The sequence below is a fragment of the Barbus barbus genome (genome assembly GCF_936440315.1).
Source record: "Barbus barbus genome assembly, chromosome: 29".
In the NCBI taxonomy this organism is placed as follows: domain Eukaryota; kingdom Metazoa; phylum Chordata; class Actinopteri; order Cypriniformes; family Cyprinidae; genus Barbus; species Barbus barbus.
The window spans coordinates 24,913,639-24,932,034 of NC_136757.1; the positions used below are offsets into that span (position 1 = coordinate 24,913,639).

Sequence of the window (18,396 nt, forward strand, 5' to 3'; positions counted from 1 at the left end):
CAAGTGAATAATTTTTTTAAGTATGTCTGACTGGAAAACAAGAAACAAATACAGATTAAGAAAATTATTTTGGCAGTTTATTCCCTTATTATGTCTCTGAACAAAAATATATTAATTTAACACAATGCTGTTAAGTAGCCTTTACTTTATTGTTAATTATTTTGTTTTAAGTATGTTTGACTGGAAAACAAGATACAAATACTGATTAAGAAAATTATTTTGGCAGTTTATTTTCTTATTATGTCTCTGAATAAAATAAATTAATTTAACAAAACTTTAGAGATTTAGGAGCTACTGAAATAAAAAAAAAATAATACAAATGAAAACAGACAATTAAAATGTCACAAAGAAAAACAATTTCCAAAGAACAATTAGCAATTCCACAGTAGAGTATGGTAATTTCAACTCAATTTCTTCAGAAAATGTGTCCTTGCAAAACTTTCTATGATGTGTTTCTATGCAGTTGCTAGGGTACTCTGTGTGGTTACTAGTAGAGATCGACCGCTATATTGATTTACCGATATTGTCCCGATATTTAAGCATTTTTCCATAATCGGATATCGGTTTTGTAATAAACACCGCCATATTGTGGGTGTTTTGAGAATTGCGCGCAGGATCGCAATTGCGGCGCATCTGAGGGGAGACAAGACAACAACAACGGCGTGCAGATACTTGATTTGCTGTAGTTAGTAAACTATTTAATATTAGTCATTAATGCACAAATTAGATGTATTACATAAATGCCTGATATGTAGTTTATGCAACTTTGCTCTAAGAAATACGATAAATAAGATACTCTGTCAAGCCCTGTGCCTATAAAGATATAACTTTGCCTGAAATAACACAGCCATGAATTAGCGCATGTTGGAAATAAAAGCGCTGAATGTAATTCTCTCTCTGTTGTCTATATGCTCATCATTAGTCTCGTGAAGCCGCTTTCATATTGCAGTTCACTCAGCGGGTTGATGCTCAATGCTCAGCACGGCCACTGCATGTAACTTTTAACAAGATTCACTTTTTTGAAGCACCCTAAATTGTATTAACACTTACTATATAAACATTATTTAGTTTATAAACATCTAAATTAATACAATTCTATGGAAATTCTCTGCAATCGATCGCAGTTTGAGTAGCCTATAGTTCTGTGTAAATGCAGATAAACCGCGCTGTCAGCAGCATAATTTAGAACCTGTCCTTTATTTATTTTCTCCATTTGAAAACATTAGACATTCTACGTTTATTTTGCTTACTGCTAATATTAGTGTTGCTGCTAAAGCTTTTTAGAAATAAAATGTTTTTTATTGTTGTAATACGAAGATTAAATTTAACATGACTAGGGTCTAGACTACCACCAAAATGGTAATTTTTTGCGAGTTAAAATTTGACTTGGTCGCATTTGTAGGAGTGCCTGGTCTGCGCTACTCCAAAACGTCTGTTTCATACAGCGCGCGCTGCCAGCCGCAGCACATTATAGCAGGAGTCAGATTTCACTGATCACGTGAAGAGAGGTGCTTTCAGCGTGAGCGCTTCGTGGGTAGAGCCTGGTTTATACTCGTCGCGTCAGCACGAGCGTAAACGTGCGCGTCGCGGACAGAGCGCAACGGAGGATTTTGTTTTCAAACTAAAGTAAAAGACCGCTTCTTAAACCAGAGAAGGTGAACACGCTGGTGTTCTTGTAGAAAAAACATGCAAGTCCTGTCAGCGACAGCCAGTTTAGTTTTACTTTTCTTTTTTTGTTGTTTTGAGAAGCTTGTTATCTTTGCTGTTTACCCCACGTTACGCTATGGAGGCTTTCCTTAATTTTTTTATATTTTTATTATTTGATTGCTCAGTGTTTGCTAAACATTCTGTAATTTATTAGACGTATATAATACTGCATGTGATGTGTCCTGCCATGCCTGGTCTTATTAGTTTTGTTGATAAATGTTATGTAAGATAGTTTGTCATTGTAACCTACTGTTTTATTGTTGTTGTGCTTTTTAATTAAGAATAACAATTAATCCATCTTTTGTTTTAGTCTTAAAAAGTGAAAGGTGTGTAGATATAAGCAAAACAGACAATTATCTTTTCTTGTAAAATGTGACACCAAGATCGCAAATTTGAAAGTGAAAGCTCACGAAAAAAGGAATTCCTGTTCACAAAATTTAAAAATCACAAATAATACTGATAAAAAAGAACGAGTTGAATGTTGAACACTTTCATTACCATAAAAATAAACTATGATAAAGTTCATCAGCATGCACTGGTTAATCAAATGTTGTAGCATGATTCCTGCTTTTGCAATAACCACTAAAAAAAGAAATAAAAGTCTACCGTATTGTACTTTCGAGTCTTACAATAAAAAGAAAAGATAATTGTTGTCATAACCAGATGAATCATAGTGAATTTTAACTATTTTCTCTGTCTGCTTTTATTTTTTTTAATTGAATGGAGCTTTTCAACTCCACCGCTCTCAATTACTTATTTAGTCATTGTTATGAAGTAAACATTACAATGCAGGTGGATGCCATTAGACCGATATCATCGATCTGTCCAGGTGCTGAACTCTAAACCACTTTTTAAGGATTGTTTTTGCGAACTCCCGCCAAGCCCTCTGGGTCATCGTGATCAGCGAATGTAAAAACCGCTTTTTACAATGTCTATGAAAACTTAAAGACTTGCTGAGAAACATCTGGTGAGATCGCTCCTGGGTCGTTTTTGAGTTAGAACAAACACGAAACCGATATCCAAGCGCTCCTAAAATACTAATGGCATTGGACACCTGCCAAGCGTCATATGATAGCAGAATGATGAAAGATCTCAGAAGCTATTATGAACTCCGAATACTGTGCAGGGAAGCCCCTCCAACTACATCACAAGCACATTTTTCATAAGGCGCTGTGAAAGAAGTGCATACGCATTAATTTCCCCTCCAATGACTGATGGTTCTCATTCCCCCATGATTTCAGCCTGTCGCTCAGAAAGCTCAGAGCCTGCGGAGGTTGAAACTTAGTTATAAAGCAAAGAAGAGTGAGTCTCTTTGATAGCATCATTATAGCATCAGCGGCACAAATGAGCGCAGGCACGCGCAGAACTTGTTTTTGTTCCACTAGCTCGCAGGTGCACTTTAAGAGATGATTGGTTGGAGAATGTGGAGAGAACAGAAGGGCCTCTCAGCGTGAACTCAGGAAGACTAGGATAACATCATGGACGGTTTTCATCCATTCTGCCATCCCACACTGTCTCACCTGGCAAAGTGATTCAGCTAGAGGTGGAAAAGCAGGCGAGAAAATGAGGTGTGAACACATGTGAGGGTTTGGCGGCATTCTGTTTTGAGGTCCCTGATGGATGGGCTTTAATATCTTACACAAATAACCCACAAGTGGCCACTTTCATAATGCCGCTGAAAACAGACCTTATCCCTTGTTTTTCTTTTAACGCTTGCACAAATCTCTAATTGTTTGTTTTAAGGCTTACCCAAGTCTGTGTTGGGACTGGCAAGTAGCTGCTTGAATTTATCCAATCGAGTCTTCTCTCTCACCGTCATGGGCGGAGCTCCTGAGGCATTTTGGTCCGAAATGCGGGCAACCAATGGAACGATGGGCCGCACAGGAAGTGACTGCTGTTTTTGCAGAGTATTGCGAGCTAAACAGGACAGAAAAATACAAATATTAAGCATTAATATTAAAATATATTTTATAAAAATCTTTACAAAATTACAAATAACATTATATATGATTATATGTTAATATATATTTTTGAATGAAGGTACTATTAAATAAATTAAAAATATATATTATTTAACATGTACATGTATATCCTCCTGACTACCAGCTATATAGTTTTGTCCTCTGTAGAGGACATTATTTTTTAGCGATTTCTCTGAGATGTTACATGTCACAGTTTTAAGTCTGGATGTCCTGTACAGAGCACATTCAGGGCTTTCCAGAGCTTTTTTATTTTTATTTTCAGAGATACCAAATGATTGGATGTTTCACCATGACCACTCCCTCTCCTTGGTCTTTATCCTCTGTTTAGACAGTAATGGCTGTGTGTGGAGTTATTTTGAGGGAACAGCAAATTTACACTGTTATACAAGCTGTATACTCACTACTTTACATTGTAGCAAAGTGTTATTTCTTCAGTGTTGTCACATGAAAAGATATAATAAAATATTTACAAAAATGTGAGGGGTGTACTCACTTCTGTGAGATACTGTGTGTGTATATATATATATATATATATATATATATATATATATATATATATATATATATATATATATATATATATATACACACATACATACATACATACATACATACATATACATTTAATGTATAGGTATTTTAGTCAAATAGACAAATGACTCTTGGTCTCATTTTGCAAGGCAAATTTTCAATAGATACTTCCAACCAAACTTTTCAGATAAGGGTTGGAAATACAAGTGACCTTTTGGCCATGTCTAACCTTTAAAGAAAGCAAACTTGGTGCGGTCTCTGAATGGATGGTCAAAAACTAATTCATACAACCATACAAGCCATGTAACAAACAGTAATTAGGTAATGACGGGACTTTTTAGATTAAAGGTAGGTGGAAAAAACCTACATCTGATTGATGATTTTATATCTTCTTCCAAGCTTAAAAACAACATCTACCAGCATACCTGCATTAACATTCAGCTGGGCGTCGCTGCTTGACTTTACCACCCTGCCATTGGCTGGACCGCTTTCTATATCCAGTCGATCTTGATTGGGGTTTGTGCTGATTGGTTCCTGCCTGTCCAGTGAGTGGGGCAGTGGCTCTGTGTCTTCTGGGGTTTTGATGATTTTGAGGCAGGGTGTTTGAGGCATGGATCGTGATTGGACAGGTGAAGATGAGGGCTGTTTAAGACTAAACATATCGTCATCCTCTTCATCATCAATGTCCCATGCATCATTGGTGCTCCGAGCAAATTCATGGAAAGTGGAAGGTTTTTTGGATTTTGTGTTCACACTGCTGGCCTTTAGAGCATCTTTTAATCTGTAAGGAAACAAATAAACAGGTTTTTGAAAATGGCAATATTGCACACGATCTATAACATATGAACTGGTTACAGTTAGAAAGGATAATGCAAGACAAATAAAAAATAAATAAATAGATAAAAAGTTGCATAAGGTTTATGCAAATCTTGCACTCAAACATATTCAGAGTGATTCGGACCACAACTGAAAGACAGAAAACATGAATGAAGAGAGTAAAGGCACAAATAACTGAAAAAAATCAAATGGCTGATTTGCACGCAGACAGTTGACATGTAGCAGCAGCACTTACGGACGGTGTCTGCGTGGGTCCAGAGGAGGGTGTTGTGCTCCATATACTGGCTGTAAGCTAAAAGAAAGAAAAGCTGATATGTGCTTTGAGAATCAGAAACAGGACTGGGTAGTGGTGGGCGATATGACCAAAATCTTATATCACGACATGAGTAATTTTATTACGACGATATTTGTCACAATATCATTATTTTTGTTTTAAATAAGGTCTTCATGATATCAAATTTTTTGATACCAAAGCAATTTCATAATTCTTGTAACCAGTGTAAATATCACAAAAAAAACTAATACTAGTCAGCGATTAAAGGAGGGGTATGTAATTTATCAAAAACGAGTCGGGGCAGAGTACCTAAACAAACTTGTAGCCAATCAGCAGTAAGAGGCGTGTCTACTCATTATATGGAGGAGAGAGCGTTCAGTGAACAGCCGAGCGACAAAGATAGAGATGGCAGATAAAAAACAAAAGCAGAAAACGTCTGCGGAAATGATAAGGCAAGAAGTAGGACCCGTGTAAATATCGGATCAGCTTTCCAGCGCTGGAGAGAACTCAAAGAGCGGAAGGCCTGCGATCGGACGTTGAGGTTGCTTTGGTTCTTCTCTATAGGTTAGTAACATCGTGTCCACACTGGATGCGCCACAACAGCTAAAGTATGCCTACACTGGACGCGATAAAGCGACCATTGAAAATAATTTGAAATTTGTGTCAGTATGACATAAATAGAACGCGGCAACAGTTCTCTGTCGGGGAATTGTCGTGTCGAACCACGCAACATCCAGTGTAGACAGCATCACTGAATATAATGACTTCTATAGTATTTTATCGCGCCGCTCGCATCCGGTGTAGACACGGTGTAACATTGGTTTTGCTTTGTTTCACAGAACTAATCGTTGCCTGGGTTGCGTAGGCTACGTATGTGTGGGGCGGAGCTATCAAAATAGGGGCGAGACCCTTTTAGGGTAGGGGCATGTTTGTTTTGGTGATTTCAAATATTAACATTGGCTTCCAGAAATCACTTTCCCCACCTTTAAATAAGAATAAGAAACAAATTAAAGCAATAGGACAAAAAAAAAAACAGTAGAACAAATAAGACATGCTACATAAAATAATCAAACATTTTCAGCTATTTGCTTTCACTTAAGACTTAGAGCTACTGTGTTTTCAAGGATACTTGCATAGATGGTATTTTGACACACACAAGTGTGTGTATTTAACCTTTCAAGGCCTATAAATTGGCCTTAGTTCTAAATAAATCAGTCTAACTCCGTTCAATACTCCCCCTCTCTATGAGCACGCGCCCACATCTCGGACAACACGCACATACAGCGAAATGAGTTCTCTTTCGCTGCCAATTGCATTTCAACAACAGATGCACGATATTGGATTTTGCCGATATCCAATATGCCGATATTTTTCAACTCATTTTGGTTGATAGCGATATATTTCCTTTCGTTTGGAAACAACACCAAGTCTCTCCTGTGCAGAAATTATAAGCAAAATATTTCAAATTTTGGTTAGGTTTTAAAAAGAACTTATTAGAATTAAATAAAAATGAAGGTTTTTTAACAGTACATTGAAGCTTTGAAAATAACTATAAATAAACTATATCAATCGCTGCATTTTTTCCCCCAGAAAGATGCAGTGTTAACCCTAACATTTTATTTTAAGATTTAACATTTGTAGATGGTCTAAAACAAAAGAGTTGTCAAAAAGTAAAACAGTGGTTATTCTGGTTATTCTGAGAACAGGTATATTAGAACAGGTTATTCTGTATGGGATTTCACAGATTAAATGCAGCTATCCAAAACAGTCAGTCAATCTAATCGTCATTAAGAAAAAACTTTGCTTCAAGAATGAGCCACACTGCTGACGTGATCTAATCACTAGTACAGCCTGAGCACATGTGAGTTAATGTATTACTCTTATCGGCAAGACATATCGGCATAATTTTTCATATCAGGCCGATGCTGATATTTACATTTAAACCATTATCAGCTGATTCCGATATCAGTCCGATAACATCGTGCATCCCTAATTTCAACAGTTTAAAACCTCTTGTTTTTAAACCACAATGCTTAAAAACGTGCAAACGATAAGTTTTCTTGACTGAGTAGCACAGCAACGTCACGTGAGCGTGTACCGGATGTCTCTACCGGATGACAAATTCTATTTTCAGCCTTATCGTATGATATAGTAACTGATATAAATCTCAATATTTACATATTTACAATCAAAACCGCATGACTTTTCCTCTTCTGTGGAATAAAAAAGTAAACTGCTAAGGAATATCCTGGCCAATTTTCCATATAATGAAAAACTGACTGGGAACATCAACCTTTAAAATGAGATAAAAGGCACCATAAAAGTATAAAAAAGCTTAGAGATGCTATCAAAACATATCTTTGCCCTTAAACTTCTGAGTCACTGAGTTACAAGACAAGGAGGGATAGTGAAACTAAGTTAATGACACAGCTGTATTCATGACTTAATACAAGCTTAATGCATTCCACATAATATAACCCAAGCAACCGTTTCAGATAGTACATTACATTACATACACTACCAAAAACTGAATAGTATGGGGTTTTTTTTATTTTGGAAAGAAATGCTATTTTTATCCACAAAGATTAAAACAGTAAATAAATAAATAAATAAATGTAACATTTTAAAATATATTCAAATATTAAGCCAATTTTAAATTGTAATAATATTTCACAATTGTACTTTTTTAACTATTTTTATTCAAATAAACATAGCTTTGGTAAGCATTACAACTAGAGACTTATTTTTGTAACATTACAAATAAATCTTAAATTTTAAACAGTAGTTAAGGTTAATTTAAGGCTTAAGAGTGGTGTAGACATTTAATGAAACGGACCACAAATCACAGCAGTCAAACAGAAATGGAAGGTTAAGTTAAATACAATGTTTCATGAGATACAGAGTGCTAGGTTGCATTTTGGATGTTTGGCAAATAATCAGTCATCTAAGCATACATAAAAGTTGCATACTATGAACAGAATATAATGCACACTACAGAAACGGTAAGAATAGCATTGCATTATGCTATTCTAAACATAGCCATCATTGTGACATCCATAATGCTGCTTAACTGTATACTGTAAATATACTCTGAATATTCAATACGTCCCCCGACCCTAGTCTGAAACCCACAGCGAAACACAAATATCTGGAGATGCTGTGGTAACAATTCCAGAGCAGGGAGATAGACCTGCTGGTGCTTAGTGACAGCAAAAAATACATCTCAAATTAAAAGCCAAGCACACTGCTGGGTCTTCCACATTACTAAAACATATAAATATAAATCTCTATAATATCAGAGGCTATTGTGAGTTACTGTGCAATATCCTGCATAATGGTGGTGAGAGAACTCCAAACATTGCAATGCTAAGCAGAATTTTTACAGGCAACACAGGGCCATAGGTGTGGTCATATTGTTGAAAGGAAAATTAACAGTATGGTTGTTACAAGGTCCTTTTCTGGTGAAATCAACACAATACTAAAGGCATTATGTGCAAATGGGACCACAGAATAGCTGGCAAAAACACAATGCACACAGCTGAAATACAACTCATCAATTTTCATGCGAGCAGAAAATAAAAGGTAAATTACTTCCAGATATGTAAGCAAGCTGCTCGCATTTGCATTAAATATTGGGCTGTGAGTGAGGAGTGTGTTTGAGTATGCGAGCAGTTTGCTGGAGGGCAGCGTTATCTTAAACGTGTGCTGTTCCTTCTGCTATACACACACAGAAGATATTTTCACACTATAATCTACATAGAAAAGCTAACAGAGTGGGAAAACTATCAATGTAATTAATCATTTCCATTGAGAATTTCATTAACTTGCTATTATAATGAATTAAACAAGCCTATAATTCAGTTATCAACTAATATGAAGACACACTCTGTGAATGAACACCTTTTTGTGCACCTTTCTACAACTGTAGGTCATGTCATTTTACTAAGATGACACCACAGTTGTCTGGAAGCACCTAGTATCACTTTTGCATGCTCTGTCCCTTCTGTTAAATGAGATAAACAGTGGGAAAGGGGCCACACCTCTCGTCCACTCATATTACAGCGGGATCACACCCACTGTGCGTCCTCCAACTGCTGCCGATTCACCTGAACAAGCAACTCAAACAGTCTGGAATCACAACCACACCCAAACAATAACGGCTGCTTCAGCTCCACCTGTTCATCTTTCCCATCACAGAGGGGAATCCCATCCATTTCTAACATCATCTTCATTGTGTTCTGCTCACAATACAGCAACTTTCTGAAGATATGATACCATGGAAACTGTAGTAAAATATATCAAATGTATCAAACATATCAATTTTAAAAGACAAAGAACTTATAAAAAAAGAACTATTTCCAAAAACAGCAGGAACCTTTGTCAATGTATAAACCATTAAAGTTCAGAAATTATTCAAATAAATTAATTTTATACAGTTCATTAAAAAATGACAGTAAAGACATTTATAATGTACAAAGATTTCTATTTTAATTATATGCAATTCTTTTGAACTTCATCAAAGAATCCTGGAAAAAAAAATCTGTATCATATAAGAAATGTTTCTTGAGCAGCAAATTAGATCTTATTCAGGTTAGATGCCATATTACAACGGATGAAAACGAGGCTGCAAGAGACAGACTTACAGTCTTCACAATAGCACGCAATATATAAAGGTCATTTTCACTCACAATTTATAAATCTGCTTTATGGAGATTTGTCTACTGATTTTTTTGTTTTTTTTAAACATCTTAACTTTAACATATATTAAAATACACTTTTTTTTTAAAAATCTGAAATAATATATTTCACAATATAACCAATTCTATTATATTGAGCACCAAATCAGCACAACTATACAATGATTTCTGAAGAATCATGTGACTCATGACTGAAATGGTTGCTGTATTTTAAAAATACAGTTTTAAAATAGGCTAAAATAGAAAACTGATAGCCAAGTTCACTAAAAAATTAAAATTCTGTCATCATTTACTCACCCTCGTGTTGTTCCAAACCTGTATGAGTTTCTTTTTTATGTTAAATGGTCCTCATTTAATGTTGAAGGTCCCCATTGACTTCCATAGTATTTATTTCCCTACTATGGAAGTCAATGGGAACTAACAACTGTTTGGTTCTTCAAAATTCTTAAAAATATCTTGTTTTGTGTTCAACATAAAGAAACTTATTCAGGTTTGGAACGACATGATGGCAATATTCATTTTCGGTGAACTATTCCTTGTAACTGTAATAATAACTGTTCTTAACTGTATTTTGTGCCTTGGTGAAAAATCTTATTTTTCAGAAACATAAAAGATCTAACTGACACAAAGATTTTGAAGGGTCAAAAATGCCACATGCCAAAAAAAGGATACAATTTAAGCATAGCACAGACTGTGTGCATAAAATGCATAAAAGTAAAAGAGACTGAAAAAGAGGAAACAAATAAAAAATATCTAAGACTGAAGCCAGTGGCAATTTAACAACATAAAACCTATTGGCAATAACTTCTATCTAGATAATACAGAGGTAATATTGAGATAACAGCAAACAATCTTTAACTACAACTCAGGCTATCTTAAAAAGAAACATATGTGCTTATATGTTTTAAAAACTGAATTTAAACTAGTAGATAAAAACATATAACATTTTATTTTTCCAAAAGTAATAAAAAAATACCCCTGAAATTAAATTCCATCATGTGCGAATATTAGCTCTTAAAGAAAAAAGTGAATTTCAGTGTCTGCTGTACACCAAGAGTAGCAGCACATCTTCCACACTGACTGCATGAGAGTTCCTCTTTTGCAAGATTATGCAAGGCCTGATATAACATCTGATCTACAGGAAACTGTCCAGTCATCACAAGCTTGCGTTCGCAGTCAGATGAACTGATTCTGTCAGTGACCATGAAAATCCAAACAACCCGCAATGAAGCACACTCAGCAAACTCTCTCTCCACACTAAACAAAAGGCCCAGCGAGGACAACTTGGACAAACCTACATGTCTGCTTTAAGAGGTTCAATTACTATTTAATTAAATACTGTTTAGAAAACAACCAAAGCAATGCATATGCAGGTAGTTGTGCTTCCTTTACAAAAATTACCATGGCAAGCACTGATTAGTACATAGATAGCATGCATAGTTAGTCCAGTTACTGTAACATCATAACAAATTATTATGAAATCATACAGTGCCAGAAGCTTTATGTTTATGATTAAAATTGCACCTAAACCCCAAGTTACCACAGTTTTATAGTAGCAAAAATAACTATAAGTAGCAAAAATGTTGAACTATAGTAAGGGTTGATACAAACCAACACTAAATTCGTTACCATATGACCACAAGCGGACACCACAACATCAGTTTCATAATATGCACAAATAATCTTAACTTTGATCTTTACAACATGAGCAAAAACGCAACATACGTCCAGAACAGCCATGCTGTCAAAATAGACAGCTTTCTATGTTTCACACAGCCACGGTGTCTAGTAAACAAAGCAGCTGGTCAGAGTCGATACATTAATATAAAATTATTTCTGAGTACAAAAGAACACACTTAAACTATTTCAAAGAGGAAATAAGTGATTAAACTCACCTCCCGGGAACCTTTGGGTTTTTCCGCCAGAAATGAATCCTGTTGTCGGTGGCCATGGCGAGAGGACGCCCAATTTCACGCTCAAACAGCCATGAAAGCGAACCCCACACAGTCAACCGACAAATGCAGATTTCCAACGGCGAAAACGATGTTATTAGTTGTATTGCCGCATGTTGTCTTACTTTGTTTTGATTAGTTACTGCGAGTATTTTGCCAACACCGAATGTGCCTACAGCGGTTCTGGATGGACGTCGCCATCTTGGAGGTGCGTGAGGTCGCGCTGTGATTGGTTGAAATGACTAGCAGGTGCATGGGAGCGGACCAATGGGGTTTGAGTTTTATTAGACTTTGATCTCTACAGCACCTACATTCTTTGAAACCGTGTTTCCTATAATATACAGAGCAATACAGTGTACTGGGGAACATAAAGGTGCAATACAGAAGATGCAGAAAAAAATATTAATGCACAATTGGTGCGTAAAAGAATTTGTGCATTCCAAAACCTCCACAAAATCTGCAACTAAATTTACAAACCTTTACATCGCCCCTCCTTTGAGTTTGTTTGTATTTCTCGTAATTGCAAATTATTGTTCTCATTATATTCTCATTAGATTGCCGCAATACATATATGATAAATCATCCTATTTGGAAAAAAAAAATGTTTGTTTGTTTGTTTGTTTTAAATCAGCATAAAAGCAGTACAACAAATAACACAAGGATGGATGAATAAATGCATGACAAATTATGTCATTATTTATTTTACCACATAAATAAAATGTGATTAATAATCTTTTTAACCATTATGCATTATAATGCATTGATAAAAGAGTCAATTCACAGTTCCCCAATTTGAACACTAGATGGAAATAGTTACCCATAAATGTATGGCTCTCCTCTGAGGTCTGAGTGAAATACTTGAAAGTTACACTTTCCTCTGCTGTACTGAAGCCTGTGCAATATTGATCTTTTACTGAAATTATTATCAGCCCTATTCTTAATTAGATTTTTGCAAACGTATGTTTTGCGAAGACTGATCGTTTCATTGCATATGTTAAAACATAACTTTTAACATTAACCTTTAAAGATATTGAAAATCGGATATTTTAAAGCTTTATCCCTCTGTTAAATCACAAAATTGGCATGGACTTGGCCTGTGCACTCTGATATTTAATTTTCTTAGAATTGCAAAAACATTAGATATCAGCTTGATACTTCAATAACGTATTGTTATATCTTGTATGTATTGTAAAGTAAAATATCGAGTATATTTAAGTATATTGTAGTAAATTAAAAGTAATATTAAAATCGATTGTGAACTGAATGCAGTAGATATTAAGTGTTTCTATTATTAGAATGATTCTTTAAAAAATAATAACAATAACAACAGCTGCAGATGCATGAAGAAAAAAAGTAAATATGCCTAAGGCAAAGCAATTATACACACATCCTTAGCGGAAGTTGGACATGGCACTTCCTGTGAACTATAAATGGATAATAAAGCGCTGCTCGTGATTCCTAGAACCTGTGGCCTCAAATAGCTTTTGCTATTTTTATTCTACAAAGGCCCTTAAAAGAGAAGAGCTTCCTCAGCATTCATACAGTAACACTACTCTCAACACACCGGGTTTATCAGGGTTCATTTACAAAGAGCTGATAGGGAAGTATTATGTTTGCGTCTGTAATGGCTGTGGAAATGAGCGCTAAACTGTGTGAATGGGTTCAATCCGCTTGTGTGTTTAAGTTTGAGACCCTCCCGCTTGAAGAATTGCCCCCTCATTAAAGCGCTTCCTCTGAGTTCATTCACACACACCACACATGAAACAAACAGATGAAAGGTCATGTTGCTCGTGTCCTTCAGGAAGCCATGGCATCTGTGGAATGTTGCTTTATGAGTGCAAAAGCGTGTGTGTAGTTGGTTCTTCAGTGCCACACACACCCAGAGTCGGGTTATCGAGTGCATGCACCAGTCGGTTCTGTCTCGTTGGTCAGCAGACTGAGACAGGAAGTCTTGAAAGACAATATCCTGCTTTTGCAGCATGTATGTGACTCTTCTCCAAAGGGAAATTATAAGGAAAAACACCACATAAGCACTTCAAAGCCCACCCAGAGGAAAATGCTGTTACTCAGAGGTTGCCCTTTCATAGATTTAACTGAGATATAAAGAAACAAAAGACGCAAATGAGACAATTGTTGACATATAGTGAGATTATTGAGCTATAAAATGATTGTGGACAGCACACTGCCCTACAAAGGTAAAACATATTTAAACATGTTCACGTTTAGTCCACATTGAGTTATATGACCAAAATCATGTACATGTATAATCTGTCACATGATAGAGGGATTTGATTCAGATTTAGAGAAAAGCTGAGTGAAAACTGATGACAAATCAAAAACTAAATTTTTCTCAGTTCCAATATATTGGCGTAATGTAACTTGCAAATGTACATTTTTGAGAATTGAGAGTTCTTTTTTTTTTTTCAGCAAATTTGAGTATCTTGGCGTGAGACAGTGTTATTTTAGTATTATTTATACACACTTTTACAGTACTTATTTTATTTATATATTATTTTGAATATTTTCAGTTTTCAGTGCTTTTGTCATTTTTATTAGTTTCAGTTTTTGTTTATTGTTTTTTTGAATATAGCTTTAATTAATTTTCGTTTAGTTCAATTTTTATAGGCTAATACAACTTCAATTTATTTATATTAGTTAGTTGCCAAGGCAGTATTTCTAATTTCCATTTAAGTTTATTTCTTTTTATCTAACATTTGCATTTAAAAAAAAAAATTTCAGCTCATTTCAGTTACTGAAAATAATTTGAATAATTTATTTAAAATTTAGATTTTAATTTTAGATACAATTTTAGTAAAATAATTGTGCTTTTGTCATTTTATTAGTTTTAGTTTTTTATATTTCTATATAGCTTCAATTATTATTTTATTTTTTTCCGTTTTAGTCACTTTAGTGCTTCAAATTAAACTTATTTATTTCAGTTAGTTGCTAAGGCAATATTACACATTTTTTTGTAACTTTGTTTTTTTTAAAGTTTTTAATCTAATATTTGTTTTCATTTTATTTCAGCTTTATTTCAATTACTGAAAATTATTTTTTTTATAATTTTAACAATAGCCACATGTTAGATTACTGCAGTATTTTTATCAGGATACTTGAAAAAGTCAGGAGAAAAAAAATGTAATTGTAAAATATATAAAAATTAAATATCAACAATTTATTTTAAGCAATAAAAATCAATAATATTAAATAGAACAATTCCAAAAATATTAAAATCCAGCAATATCCCTATTAAAACTGAATGCATCTGGATAAAGGCATCTGTCAGATGAATAAATGTTAATGTAACAACTCTTAAAGAGATTTAATTTATGATATTTCTTCCCTGGGCATTTACAGTCTACATAATACATACAAACTAACGTTATTGCATTTCAATGTTTTTTTTTACCCAGTCCTTGTAATTAATTCAGAACTGAGGTACATATATACATAAAATCCAATTATAACATGTCTGGAATCAATCTAAAACCTTCACTGTACTCATTTCATCATCTTAATGAAATAATCTGAACTAAAGCAGATTCTTTTCTCCTCAATGAGTACATCTTGTTCCACACCAAGGCCTGCCTGACACTTTGATATCGCCTTCCAGAAGGAGTGTGAACACAATAGCTCCATGCCAAGGACAGAGTCTCCGTCTGCACCACCCACAGACTGAGGAGAGAGTTAGTCATTGTCTCCATCCAACTCAAAGGGTGTGTGTGTGTGTGTGTAAGATTAAGACTGAACGTCGCTCACAAGCGGCATGTTATACAAGAGGACTGGTTGAGACTGGCACCGCCGGCGGATGCAAGCGGTAGGTCAGAGTGGAAGTGCAGGAAGTGGGTCAGAGTGGATAGGAAGTAGGTCACAACGGCAGAGCACTGACTGGAAGAGCAGAGGAACTGAGGAAAAACCGAAGCATCCTCCACCTCCTCTTCTGACATGTGCTATATTTAAAACAAAGAGTGAATGAAGAAAAAGAAAAAAACTGGGGTCATTGCATCCCATCGGAAGGAGAAACACAAAAGAGATTTCTTTAATATATTAGTCGTTTCTACTAGGCAGCGATGAGATTAAATGCAGAACAAATGGAGACTTTGAATGAAGTGTCCTACTTTTTAAATTTTTCTCCTGAGAGAAAACACGTTACTGTCACGGTGCACACACGAGGGAGGACACAGGAACACGCAGATGAGGCTGTAACTTCAAATCATAGTCAAGGCATGGCAGGACAAGGCAAGGCTGGCCCCAAACACCGGGGAGTAACGAGTAGACCAGAATCAATCTAACTGAACAGACAGGACTAATATACAAGGGATAATCATAGATAACGAGACGAACACGGCTGGACAACAATTAACTAATGATAACATTTAACAAGGACAGGAAACAAACCAAATATGGACACATGAGGCAGGAACACATGACACACACGACAGAGGACTGACAGTTACATGTTAGAATGGTCCAGTTTGACCCAGCTGTAACTACACCATTACGAGGGCAATCGTTCTCCCTTGATGGACATTAAAAAAGTGGCCATGTAGCGTAATTAAAAATGTATTTTAAAAAGACCACAGTTATTTTAAATTGCAACAATATTACCGTTTTTACTGTATGTTTAATCAAATAAATGCAGCTTGGTGAGCATAAGAGAATTCTTTCAAAAACAAAACAAAACAAAACAACAAAAAATCTGACCCCAAACTCTTGAATGGTAGTGCAAATTATATACATTTTATTTTTAAATAATTGTATATTTTAAATGAATGAAGGACTGAATAAATAAATAAAATTGTATTATTAATTTATTTAATGTAATTATTTTGTAATTGTAGTATGTATTTCTAGATATAATATTTAGTATAAAATTTATATTTTTAAACTGACATAAAAATGTTTGAATATAAAATGTATTTCTCTTTAACTGTAATGTCATTTTTGTTTTTTTTAATAATGTGTTTATACACACACATACATGCATGTATGTGTGTGTGTGTGTGTGTGTGTGTGTGTGTACACTGCCCTCTGGGCATTCCAGGGTAAAAAGCAGAAGATTTCAGTTAACACACTTAACAGTCAACTGTGTACTAAAGGTGTTGACTAAAATCATTCCCGGCAGGGTGATTTATGTTGTGGTTTATGGAGTAATCCTCATCAGAAGTAAGTTTGGATGAGAATATTGTGCAAGTGTGTAAATCTGTCAGGCACCATGTGGAAACACACCCACCATCATATGAAAAGAACACGCTGATCTGATGGCTTAATATTGTGCACGGTTTAGTCATGACTCCTGCATCATTTGTCCAGGACAATATTGCCAAAGATCTGTTTATTTTTTATAAAGGATGTTGTTTTATTATGCCATATATTGCAACTGCATGATCAGAACTGCTGCTTCTTCATCAGCGTTCACGTGTTTCATCAAGGTGGGTCTTAAACAATATTGTGATGGTTTAAGAGTGACTGTGATTCAGTGCCAAATGCCCTCCTCATGCAGCTTCAGATGTAAAGGGAAAGGGAAAGGGAAGTGGTGTGTGGCCAAGTATGGTGACCCATACTCAGAATTTGTGCTCTGCATTTAACCCATCCAAGTGTACACACAGTATAGAACATACACCCAGAGCAGTGGGCAGCCAATGCTGCGGCGCCCGGGGAGCAGTTGGGGGTTCGGTGCCTTGCTCAAGGGTCTCACCTCAGTCGTGGTATTGACGGTGTTCTAGTGTTGTAACAATATGGCAGGAAGTAGAAATTGTGGCCCAGTGCCCTTTGCCTCATAATGCCAGTAAGGGAAGTGTGGCCTCATAATGGCCTCTTTAAAGCAGCTCTGTTTCAAAAGCTTCAGTGCCAGAGCTCATAACATCATCACGTGCCGCTCAGACCTGAGTGTTTACACAAGCACTTTATTACCCACAACCCCACATAACCTACATGGACTGTGACTCATGATAGTATTTGGATACTATATCCTTACAAATACCTGAATGTCACTGATTGCATAATATACATTGAAATGATTGTGTACATATGTATGTATTGTGATTAAATGATTTATCAAAGTTGTAAAGATGGAGTATGATTTAATATAAAACTTTCATAAACTATTCTTTACTTTTATATACTATAAAACCTGATTTTGATCAATTAGTGATAAAATATTTTTTCCAAGAAAATACTATTTCAGTATTTCTATCTAAAACTTTCTCAAATTATTTGTGAAATTTAGGCTACTAGCATATATAGTATACTCATTCACTGAACTGATGTTTAAAAACACAGAATCACAGCAGCGAATTATTAAATCAAGAAGAAATGTTGCACTTTCTTCTGTAGTTTTCTATAAAGCTTTTTCATTGGCGACACAAAAAAAAAACATAACTCTCAATCCTGTTATACTGCGCTAATATATAAAT

General features: G+C 35.3%; 1 protein-coding gene across 2 annotated transcripts in view; it reads right to left on the minus strand.

The window, feature by feature from the left end:
- The window catches only part of LOC306848993 (TBC1 domain family member 22B-like), a 51,758-nt gene extending 39,557 nt beyond the window's left edge, over positions 1-12,201 (minus strand). Inside the window, exons 1-4 of one of the 2 annotated variants that reach the window (XM_079383801.1) lie at positions 11,924-12,178; positions 5,293-5,349; positions 4,646-5,001; positions 3,457-3,624 (exon numbers count right to left, since the gene is read on the minus strand). In XM_079383801.1, the coding sequence (XP_079239927.1) occupies positions 3,457-3,624; positions 4,646-5,001; positions 5,293-5,349; positions 11,924-11,979 (637 nt within the window). In that variant the 5' untranslated portion in view covers positions 11,980-12,178. Of the gene's footprint in view, positions 1-3,456; positions 3,625-4,645; positions 5,002-5,292; positions 5,350-11,923 lie in introns of both variants that reach the window. The other variant, XM_079383802.1, reaches the window with a different exon arrangement.
- Positions 12,202-18,396: the final 6,195 nt, after the last annotated feature.